This window comes from Agelaius phoeniceus, chromosome 5 (assembly GCF_051311805.1).
Source record: "Agelaius phoeniceus isolate bAgePho1 chromosome 5, bAgePho1.hap1, whole genome shotgun sequence".
Lineage (NCBI taxonomy): Eukaryota > Metazoa > Chordata > Aves > Passeriformes > Icteridae > Agelaius > Agelaius phoeniceus.
The window spans coordinates 67,631,605-67,643,630 of record NC_135269.1 but is presented as its reverse complement, the minus strand read 5'-3'; the positions used below and the strand labels follow the sequence as shown (position 1 = coordinate 67,643,630).

The 12,026-nt window shown below is 37.2% G+C and overlaps 1 protein-coding gene across 13 annotated transcripts in view; it reads left to right on the top strand.

Annotated features, from left to right (window-relative positions):
* The window catches only part of CELF2 (CUGBP Elav-like family member 2), a 549,110-nt gene extending 539,003 nt beyond the window's left edge, over positions 1-10,107 (top strand). For all 13 annotated transcript variants that reach the window (XM_077179252.1, XM_077179251.1, XM_077179244.1 and 10 more), the window contains one exon: positions 1,605-10,107. In XM_077179252.1, the coding sequence (XP_077035367.1) occupies positions 1,605-1,732 (128 nt within the window). In that variant the 3' untranslated portion in view covers positions 1,733-10,107. The remainder of the gene's footprint in view (positions 1-1,604) is intronic.
* Positions 10,108-12,026: the final 1,919 nt, after the last annotated feature.

Below are 12,026 nucleotides of genomic sequence, written 5' to 3'. Positions count from 1 at the left end.
AGAACCAAATAGGGGAAAGGAAGAAAGGAAGAGAGTGATGAAGCTCCTCATGATTTGGCAAAAAATTTATGAGGGAATGATCTCAGGGAGAAAGTGAGGAAGTGGCAAGAGTTACTAAAACCAAGGAAGGCATGGAGGAACATTTATTATCCCTTAAGAAGGTAACAAATAATCAACCACAGGACAATATGGATAGAGAATATTGGCTTTGGCCGGGAGAAGGTTGGCAGAGGTTTAAATGAGAGGTGGTTTAGAGTAGAAGGAACAGAAGTTAGCCTGAGTTGTCAGAAAAGAGTCTTAACTTAAATAGTTTGGTGAAGCTGATTTAAGGTGAAGCCACAGGGATGATCTATGAAGGGGAAAAGCTGGACAAGGATACCTTGATAAGGAGGGAAGATTTTATGCAGCAGGGAAAGCATAATAACACCCTGACTCTGCAACTGGAAGAGGGCAGCAGTGCAAGAGCCATAAAAGGATAGGTTAAAGTATTGGTAGAAAGAGGTTATGAATCCAAGAAGAGACAGAAGAGACACTAAGCACAAATGAATGAAGCTGGTTGAGGAAAGAGAGGCCCTGAGAAGCCTGTGTGTTAGGACTGAAGACAAAGTGTGGCATCCATGCTTTAGAGGAATGAAGGGATATATGTTAAGGCAAATTCAAGTGGAAAGAAGAGGGAGCATTTCACAGCAGATGCACAGCAGCAGGCTGAGTGCAGTAATAATTAGCCCAAGCTGAGGCAGAGCAGCAGTTAGGTGAGCTTTGCAATTACAAGTGGGAGGCCCAGATATGAAAATGAACTTTGAGCTTCCAGAATCAGGGAGATTTGAATATATTAAGAACAGAACATTTTCAGTCTCCCAGGGAAAAGAAATCTGAGCCAGGCCAGCCATTCTGAATTACCCAAGCAAGCATTATCCTCCTAGTTAGTGCTCACATGCGAGGAGCAGATCTTGGAGTTCTCATCAAACCCTACCATTGTCTTTATGATGCTGCTTAATTCTGATGTTTGCCTACCCCTTTGGGGACCAAGAGACTGAATTAACTAACATTAAGGTACCCTGAGATCTTGAACTGGAAGGAGCTGTAAAATTACAAAATATTAATATTGCAACTGTCCTAGGCCGAGCCCAAGGAGCTGAATGTTCCATAGCACACATGAACTCACACCCAGGTGTGCCAGTGGGTTTAGGCAGTTTGGGGGTTGATTCTGTAACCAGGCTTGCTGTTTCAGCTTCCCTTTTGCAGACTGGCCTAAATAGCACTTCCTAATAGACTGGGAGGTATGTAGATACTGCACTGAAAAGTGTTACAGTAATAAATATCTTCAGTCTCTAAGGTAGGTATATAAATAACAAAATGGAAACTGCATTGCACCAAAATTGGCCAACTGCATCCCAGCTAGTAAAGAAACATTATGTAGGTAAAGAGGAAGGCAAAAGGAAACAGGAGAGGAAATGGGATATGAAATGTGATCAAAGAACTAATTGAAAGCCAGGTGAATGTGTCAAATAAATAGCAATCATAAAATTCTTACAAAGTGCCTTCTGACATCTGTTGTAACCCAGAGCTGACTCTCTCTCCCGCCTGTGCTCTGTGTCTTGCAGGTTTTGTTAGCTATGACAATCCGGTCTCTGCACAAGCTGCTATCCAGGCTATGAACGGCTTTCAGATTGGCATGAAACGCTTGAAGGTTCAGCTGAAACGCTCCAAAAATGACAGCAAACCTTACTGATCTTAACCCCAGATGCTTACTGCTCTTATTTTAGCTTTCTTAGGGTAAGTCCCATGAGCAAACCTGTCCTCTGCAGGGGGGTTAAGAAAGAACATAGAGCCAACCTTCACCAAGGGACAGTTATTTTTACAGTTACCACTTCCATCTCCCCACTTGTCCTTACTGCACTTGGCTCCCATTTCCTTGCCAAGTAATTACTGAGTTGTGTTACTGTATTTTGTTTTGCAGCATAATTTATCTCCTTTTCGAAACAAAAATAAACGTCTTGAAATTCCAAACAGCACACACACACAGACACACAAAAAAATGTGCAATTTAACTCTGTGAACCCTGGTGCCATTAGCACACAATAAAAGTTGTTTTCTATGGATGGATCGTATTTTACCAGGGGGGCACCAGCAGTTTATAGGTTAAACAAAATGGCCTCATGCCAGTTGAAGCACTTATTTTGCAACAAAAATTGAAATAAGTCTTTCCACTACATCAACTTGTTTTTTGAGAAGATCTGATTTTTTTTCGGTTCAAATCAACGTATTGTTATATATTAGTCTGATTTTACACTGGTCGTCTTTATATTTCATTTTTTTTAAGTTCTTGTTTTTTTGGAAAGGATTAATGTAAAAAAGATTTAGAGATCTGTTTCTAAAGCTACAGGGTTTAAAATAAAAAAAAATAAAATAAAATGAGTGACAATACTTGATGTTTCTTGAGAGATAAATTTAATAATAATAAAAAAAAGAAAGCCACAGGCCTGTAAATTTTATTTGTAAAAAGCATTTCTATTTTTATACAAAATTTTTACTGCCTCAGAAATAATGGAATTTATTTATTGCCTATTGTTAACTTATTGGATACCTAAAGAGCAGCTCTCTATGCTAGCTAGATCCTTTGAAGTAGTCTCTAGAGTAATTGTGCCAAGAATGGGCGCTTTTTCACTGTTGAACCCTCCACCCTTTGCAGTTCATGCTTTTATCCTCTTGTTTGTATTTGTCTGGTTATTTTGTTCGTAATTTCCATTACCTAGTTTAAAGTTCAGCTGTCTGACCCTTTCCCTCCCCCTGCCCCCCCTGTACCTTTCTGTTACATTTGTAGAAACTGGTTCTTTCCTCTCTTTTTCTCCCCAAAGAGGAATCCATTCTCTCTGACTCCTTTCAGATGGATCCTTTTGGGGTTCCATTGTGTTCTTGTTGACAAGTATTGTAAGTTAATGCAAATTATGTGAACAGCTCGTAGGCTCTACTGATAAAAGATTTGCATTAGTTTTCTCCTGCACCCATAAAAGTGATTTTGTTTGTGCTGCATAGATTCTGTGTAACTTTTTTTCCTCTTCCTTGTTTTTTCCCTAGACATCTCCATGCCCGTTAGCCCATCGTTTGCCTAGCATGTCCCTGTGGCGTCTCAAAAAAAAAAAAAGTTTCATCGTCCCGTCATTGTTTCTGATGTCTTTCTGACCTCACATCATATTTGGTTCTCCTACTGACCTAGTTTGACCTTTGAAATTTGCATGTGACCTCATCTAGCTATGAATTCTGGGAAGTCAATGTGAAAAAACATTGCTGCATTCATGCAAGACTGAAATTTATTACTAGATAAATTAATGATAGGATTTAAAAACAACCTGTGGCAAAATGTTTTTTCTTTCTTTCCTTTTTTGTTTTCAGTTTTGGTTTCTGGTTTTCTTCTTTCCTTGGAGTTTTTGTTTCGTTTTGTTTGGGTTTTTTTGTTTGGGTATTTTTCTTGGTTGATTTTTGGTTTTGGTTTTTTTTTTTTTCATTTCGTAAAAAAAAAAATAAAAAAAAAACAGACTTGAAAGTATTATACAGGGATTGGCATTCTGCCTGGTCACTGGTGACAATAGCAATATGTGTCCAGAGGCACAGAATGTTGGTTTCTAACAGACTACTTCCAAAACAGTTTGAGAAATAAAACTGTCTGATTTTAAGTCTCTAGAGGTCTGTAATAGTTTTTACATTTTTCAGGCAGTGTAAAGTTTTTTGATAAGGCCATTTTAGGTGGCTCACTTTCTCATTAAAGTATATATATAGAACCACTTTTTGTAGATTAGTATAAGAAAATATTTACCCTGTTTTAGGGCAAATGCTACCTACTTGTGTCACCTTTTGCTGAACTGACTCACAGTTAGACAATCCATGGTTTAATGCACATGAAATTACCTATATTTTATACTGTTTCAATGTACAGAAGAAAGGTTACTGTAAAATGTGTTACGTTGGTGCTTCTGTGAATTAAGTTGTGGTTTCATCATGAGTCTTATGGTCTTAAGTGTTCTATGTTTATAAAAAGACAAGTTTAAAATTGGTTTACTTGAACAACAAGAACAAAAAGAAGATTCAAAAAAAAAACACAAAAAAAAAGTTGTTTGCTTAAAAAAAAAAATAATAATTTCATGTGAAAATGAAAAAATATTCCAGAATAAGTTTGTGTTGGCTTGTGACGCATTGATGTCATTTTTTTATTGTGAACAATTTAGGTGTGTTTGTGTTCAGCAAAATGTGATCAGTTTTTCTTTTAAAGAAAAAAAAATCAGTGAAACTATAGTGCCAAATTCCAAAGGTACTTTCTTCCTAGAGCTTCAGTGTGTTTCTTGTGTGAAGTAATTTGATAACATGGGTATTTTATTATGTGTTTTGTATAAATCCCTAATATTTAAAGAAAAAAAGAGGTTAAAAAGTTTGTTAACTTGCTATCCTGTGGTCTTGTTGCCTGAAATTGTTATTGTTTGTTATTTCTCTTTGATGTTTTTTGTAAAACATTGTATAAGTGCCCATGTTTCACTTTTTTAACCACTCTGCACACATCAATGCTGTGAAAGCAAACCTCACTATGTATTTTCTTCATATTGTATGGAAACCTCTAAGGTGAGAAAGTTTTGAACTTTTAACCCTTTCCACCCAGAGCTGTCTTGAGTGTTAATACCTTTTATACATTCACCATTTTGCTGTTTATTTTTATATATATATCTATATCTATAAATATATATATACTTAGTTTTTTGTGGTTTATTTAATACATGGTTGAAATCAGAACAATGCACAGGGCAGATCTGAAGGACAAAAATATTTTACTGCTGTCTAAATTTCTTCTGTATCTATAACTAAAATTATTTAAAACCGTAATTAACTTGTGGTTTTCCTTTTTAGATTTTGGGGATTTTGTCTTTTCTTAAAGAGCTTTTAATATGCTGCTGGAATATGCTATTCAGTATTAATAAAATAAAAGAAAAAGAAAACAATTCTTTAATTATCTATTGTGTGAGCCACTCCCAACCAGGAGCGGTCAATCCACCATTTGAAAACCTTGAGGAGAAAAAAAAAAAAAGAATAATAATATTTTTGTAATTTAAATAAATGAACTTTTGCTTAAATCAGATGCACTAGATCTTCCTGGGTGAAAATTCAGTGTGCACTGCAGTTAAACTACTTTTTATGGATAAAGTTTACATACACTGTAATGTTTGGTGTTATTTGCCATTATTTGTCACGGCAATATCCTGGCTTACTCCTGCAGACACTCGTTCAGAGAGGAGTAACTTTACTCGTGCCCGTGGTCCATGGGAATATCTGTGTGACTGATGGGGGTGTTTGCTGGAGGAAGCTCTTTGTAAGGAGCCAGAAAAGAGATGCTGGTAGCCCTTTTCACTGCCTTGTAAGTCTGATTGGGTTGCGTTCCTACCGCACAAACAGTGACCAACAACCAAATTCGGTTCTTTGCCACCGGTTCAGCAAATTCATTGCCAATCCAATGTGTGTGAGCAGCAGTACCTGCTACAGGTCATAAAGTGCCATAACTTCTTCCACCTCCTAGTTCTATCTGGTTATATCTGAAGCCACCTAAAATTAAAAATGAAGCCCTATATGAGCAACATCAGCTGGTGCACTCTTGTCTCTCATCCCCAACTTAAATGCTTCTTTATGTAGAGCCCTGGGATGGAAAGGACTAGCCTCTAGTGATGCAAAAAAAGTTTCCTTCTTATAGCACATGCACTTATAAATAAATGATCTATACTTTTCTCACGTTTTTACTACTGCTGGGGCCTTCCTACACCCTTTGAGGGCTATTTTGTACTACTTGCAGCAATTGTGCGTATTCGAAGTATCATCTCACGTACGTTATATTATATATATGTACATATATATATATATAATATGAGATCATCATTTGGATTGTTTAGAGACTGTTTCACTAATTTTTCTCATTGTACCCACCGTCTAAATTTCCAAAGCTTTTGTAGATGCCCTGGTGTGTCCTGTGGGTTTTCCAGTCCGGTTAGAGCGGTGATGCCTCTGGTCCTTGGGCAGTGTAACTCGGCACCAGGCTGCCCTGAATTACTCCACAGGACATTGGCTTAGCAGTGGGAGACAAGGAATGTTTCTGTACTTCCAGGCAACTGAGATGAGTCATTGCTTAGAAAAGTGTCCATCTCTAAAAAAAAAAAAAAAAAAATTAAAAATTCAAAAATAGAAAATAAAATTCAAATACAAAACCAAAAACCCAAACGTACACCTCCTGGGAGGCAAATTATCTACCAGTTCTCTTTCAAAATAATGAAAGGGAAAAGCTGCAAGGGTGCAAGGGCCTAATAAGAGAGGAAGTAAAACAAGGGAAATTGCTTTACAAAATTCTAATCAAAAGACTAGACTAGTTGTTTTATCAAACAAATTAGCTAATTGCAATGAAATGGCAGTCCTCAAAGGAGTAACAAGTTCATCTTTCTTTCACCATAGGGGTTACAGTTCCTTGGCTTGTGCTACTCTGGAATCATTTTACTGTTTCTGTTTTTATTATCTTAAGTGCTAATTAACAAAAGGAAAAAATATCCTGTAGTTTCATTACCTTTTTGGATAATGTCATACAAAAAGAAAAAAAAAAACAAACCTATGTATTTGTGTTTTTTTCGTGCTGTGGGAATTGTTGTTTGTAGATTAATAATACTATCATTTTGTTTAGAATTACAAACTAGTTTTTAAGTATTGTCTGAGAAAAGCCAAAGTTAATGCAATCTAGTGGAAACTGTAAGACCATTTGAGTATTGTTTCTGTTTTATTGATGCATTTGGATTTTGTTGTTTGATGGAATTTGAGCCAAAAAAAAAAAAAAAGAACAAAAAAAAGGCAAAAAAAAAAGCAGGCTTTCCTATTTCTACAACTTGATTGTACTTATGCATTTTGTACCAGTGGAACTTTTTATACTGGAGATTAAAAAACAAATGGAAATTTTTGTGGCTTACTCTCGTGGGCCCCCTCGATCATGACTGATTTTCAAGTTTGATTTCTGGACGGTAGAAAGAGAGTTGGTTTTGTTTTGAGAATCCAAAACTTTGGCTTGATTTCTTTTTTTCCCTTTGCTTATATCTAGTGTTTAGAATTTTGTCTTAACAAAAGCGGTAAGTTTCACTTTTTATTCTGTATCGTGCAGTTACACAATAAGGTAATTAGAATTAGGAGTACTCGGTCACTTTGCGTGGATAAATGTATTAGTTAAAACGTTAGGGGTTTGCTTTTTTGCTGTTTAGATCAGAGTTTTTTCTGATTCTTCTGTCCTCATTGTGAACATAACCGTGTAGTTGAAACAGTCAGACTTATTTTTGTAACGTATGTTATTGTGTGATGCAGTTTTTTGCTTCTGTCTCCAATATTAAACCATTTTCCTAATACTTGTCTCTCTACTTTGTGTGTTGTATTGTTGGTGGTCATTCTGTGTTGGTAATACATCTGCACACCTCACTGTTTCACGTGCCTGTTTTTTTTTTTTTTTCTCTATTTGTTGGTTGTGTACAAAAGATACAGTCGATTCCACCTAAGTGAATAGCTGATTGGGGGGCAAAAGAGGATTTGTACATTTTAGACATATTCTGGTTTCTTTGATTCTTTTTTTTTTTTCTCTCTTCCTCCCCCTAGTCATGCCTTATCACTTGGATAATCTCTTGGAGCAGGAAGCATTTTAAATGAGTTTCCTGCAAAGTCCTATTGAAGGTAGCTTTTATTAGCCTTCAAACTTCAAAACCTTCTGCACACAAACACACAGAAGACACCTGAAAAGATTTCTTTTTTTTTTTTGCTGTGGCATTTCAGTCAGTCTGGAAAATGTGGATTATGGATATCATTTCTTCCTAGTTGTTAAAAAAATAATAATAATACTCTGCCACTACGTTACAGAAGCATATGAAACATTCAAGAAAAGGAGGATATAGCCTTGGGATTTTTTCCAAACTGCACAGTAATCTGACGGCATATGGTGTTAGTCAAACTCTCCCTAGAAACTAATCATGTCTTAACTAGGGCTGGGAGAGCCTGCAAAATCTTACCAGGTGATCAAGCTTGTTGTGTGCAGTTGTACATATAATACTTTAAAAAATATAGTAAAATCCAAGTGAGCACAGGAAGACTTTCTTACTAAAGCCAATGGAAGAAAAAATAATTAAAAAAAAAAAAAAAGATAAATAAATTATGGAAAAAAGATCCCCCGTTGTTCCAATGGGTGATATTTTTGCTGTGGGCTTACAAAGCAGATCATTCTCAGCATTGGCTGATAGTATTACACAAATCTCAAAAGGGACTAAAGAAATACCATAGCACCTTTTTTCTCATTATTTTTTACACTCAGCTCTTAGCTTTTTTATTCTTTCCTTTCCTATAATTTTTTCCTCCTCACAAGAATCTCTCTGCTCTCCCCCAACCGGTGTCTACCACGATGAAATAAAAGCTGCAAAAGAAAAATCTATGTTGTTCTGGTTTACAGAAAGTCTCTTCTCTCCTCTGATCGCAGATACAAACCTTACAATTTGGAGAGGGGGGGGGAAAAAACAAAACAAAACAAAACCAACCAAACCAAACCCAAGGAGGAGAGAGAAGCACTGGTGAGTGCTCTCTGGAATTCAAGCCATACGCCCCCATCCCTTTCCTTTGTCCCACTTTCTGTGATGCTCAGGAATTGAAGACCACTTAAAAGTGCTCTTATGAGACCCAAACGACACTTGTCCCTCTTGTCTCCTCTCCCCTGGTCTTTCTGGCGCTCTGGCTTTGGCTCACACACACACACAGCCCCATCAATACCGTCCAACAAGGTCCTGGCGCACTGGGTGTATCCGTGTGGTGTCAGCAGCAACGTTGGTTCCTGCCTTTGGAAGACTTTTGAAATTTTCTGGTGGCTTGTGAGTTGGCCTGGTTGTTACTGCTCGATCTATTTTTCTGAATTTTTTTTTTTTCCTTTTTTTCACTTTTCTGTTTCCATGAGAAGCAAACAAGTGATGAATCTGGAGCCCCCAGTGAGCTCCAGTGCCATCCCACAGGGTCTGTTATCAGAGGTCAGGGGTCCAAGAGCTCCTGGTTTAACCTAAAACCACAGGAGCCTGTAGCAGACAGCCCAGGCAGGAAAGCAGAACCTGATGGTCAGAATATATCCTGGGTCTTTGACACCTCTAGAGTTTATGATCTCCATTTGGAAAATTTTGACACCAGTGGATTCAGTTAAGTAAGTCTTGACTTGCATGATGGATAAATCAGAATTGCTCTCTGGGTTTTTTTAGCTTGCTGTGGATGTTTTCTTTATTTTCTTTTCTCTTTTTTTCCTCCAAACTTGGTCTTAGGAAAGAAACTAGAGCTTTGTGAAGGGTCTTTTCTTCCAAAAATACAACTGAAAAAAAAAAGACTTATACTGCAGTTAGGTTTCTTTTAAATACTCAGGGCTGAAAGATACAGGGTTTTCTTTCTTTCTTTCTTTTTTTTTTTCATTTCAACAATGGGGGAAAAATGAGTTCCTTAAAGCAATGCAGCTGAACAGTTTGTCCTGCTTAAACACATGCTTTTAATTTCAATTATGTAAGGCACCTTGCAGTGTTAGCAAAATGTCTCTTTGTTAGCTATATGTGTATCGCCATGGGAAATTACCAAACTGTCACAAGACTCGCTGATTAAAGAATAGCCTGCCAGAGTGTGTGTGCCTTTGCCCAGTGTGACTCTTAGGTATTAGGCTAAGGAAAACAGTTTAACAAAATGTAGTGTGAATCATTCCTGATAAGTGAATAAAGCATTGTGACCAAGCAATCAGATTATTCACTTATCAGGAATCGACTGTACTGATAGTTTGCCTGATCGTTTTTGTTCCTCATCTCTGTTGTAGTTTCACTACTTTGCTGTGTTCTGTTTTTTCTCTCATGCTCTTAGTAAAATCACTGGGAATATCCCTTCGTGTGATCATGAAACGTGCTACTGAGTAACAAATAAAAAAAAATTAAATATAAAAATGATATCTTAACAAAATCTATGCACTTGCTATCAGGAACACAATACTGGATGTGTCTTATATATATTGAACTATAATAGTATTCGATTTCTTAAATAAAGCTTAAGAAAGGATTCTGTTGTCTGTAAAATTTTATGAGCATTAAATGGAACAAAAAAATGTTTCTAGGATTGGGCGCTTTTTGTTATATGAAATCTTCCTGGGTATAAGGTCTTTAACCATGCCCAGGCAAATGTTAACTAATTCACTTGATATTTCATTAATAATGGAGATTTTGAAAATTAGGCTTACTGAAATCTGTGGGGAGAAAAAGTCTTGCCATTCAGTGACTTGCAGCAAAAGATTCTAAGATGCAGAAATTTTGATCTCTTTCTGTATTTGAAACCAAAACATGTTTAGTTTTGCACTAAAATCAAAAAATGGCTAAAATATGTGAATGAGAAAATGCTATAAAACAATACAATACTGTACTTTTTGGTATATGACTTTTTTTCCTCCTGATTCTAGATAGGTTTAGAGTTAAAAAATGAAAACCCATATGCTCAAAATTCCACAGATTCCACCCTGGAGGTCAAGGCATCTTTTTGGGGAAGATCCATGGCTTACTGTACGTTTCCTGTATTGAGCCTTCTCTTAAAAAAATATTTTCACATCAAAACCCATGAATTAAATGGCAATCGAATAGGTAAAACTGTTGAGTACACTGAAAAAAATTATTCCTTCAATGGCTGTATATTTGCCACAAAATTGTAGATTTTAAACAAACTTGATTTTTATGGAAATGGCCATAATTCTTGTATTTATCAAGCTTTCAATAATGACAGCCTTTGGCAGAAAGATCCAGGAGAATGAGGGGAGGGGAGGGAGAGGGGTTGCTTTCTTTTTTTCTTTTGAACTGCATTACTGCCTCACTTTTCATATGCCATTATATTATCTGAAAAAAAAAATTAAATTGTGGAAATCTATCTGCTGCTTGTATCCTTCTATTCATGCATATTAGTACATGTTACTGAGCTCAACATCCAGTGGCCAGGTGCATCAGCTTTGTAAGGCAAAAACACTGCTCCACCAGAGAGGCCACAGGGAAGATTTGCCTTGGTGGGCAGCAGGATGGTCCTGACCATCCCACATCAGCACAGAGCTCAGGTGGGAACCCTGCCCTGCTTTTCAGAGGCTGCTGATGTAACACAAATATTAAATAATCTCAATTATTAGCTCATATTTGTATTCCCTCTGATTTTCCTCATTAGCAGACTTTCTTTTTTTTTTCCATTAAAGGGAACTGGAAAGTTGCAGTCATTTTCTGAATCATTTGCCCCTGTTGATAACCTAATTGTTTTACATGAATGCTAATATTTCCCTCTCACACATTTATATCTATCAGCTAAATCAGCAGTAAAGTAAACTCTTCTGGGATACATTCCTATATCAATTAGCAAGGATTTATGCTCCAAAGCACCATTAGCATTAATGGGAGTGTGCTCTTTAGCATAAACAATTGGCAATAGGTCTGGTGGACTTTATTTCATAAACAAAGGAGCATTTGAATCTTTGAGACTGGTTTCCTCAAGACAGCACTTCAGGGAGTGATGTCCCAGCCTCCCCGGCTGCTCTGGGGACATCTCACTCACAGGACATGCATAAATTCCTGAGTTGCCAGCAAAAGGAGACAGTGTCAGTTTGGAAAGTTGGCTGACTTCTGGCACAAAGTTTTCCTGGCTTTTTCCCTTCTGAACACCTGCCTGAGAACACACCAAGCGAAATTTTCAGCATTATCTCCCGTCTCTCCGACCAACAGCTTGAGAAATTTCACTCTGAGCGTTTTGTAGTGCCTCGGGATGGAGAGCACAGAGGGGAGGGAGGGAGGGAATTTGGAAGGAGGCAGGAGGAAGAGCAGAGATGAAGCCCTCTAGGAAAGAAACTGGTGAGTCCATCAGCTCCTTCAACTGTCAGCCTCACAGCAGCAGGGCTTTCAGCAGAGAGCCAGAGGGGACCAGTAAACCACCACATCTCAGCTTTCACATGCAGGTCA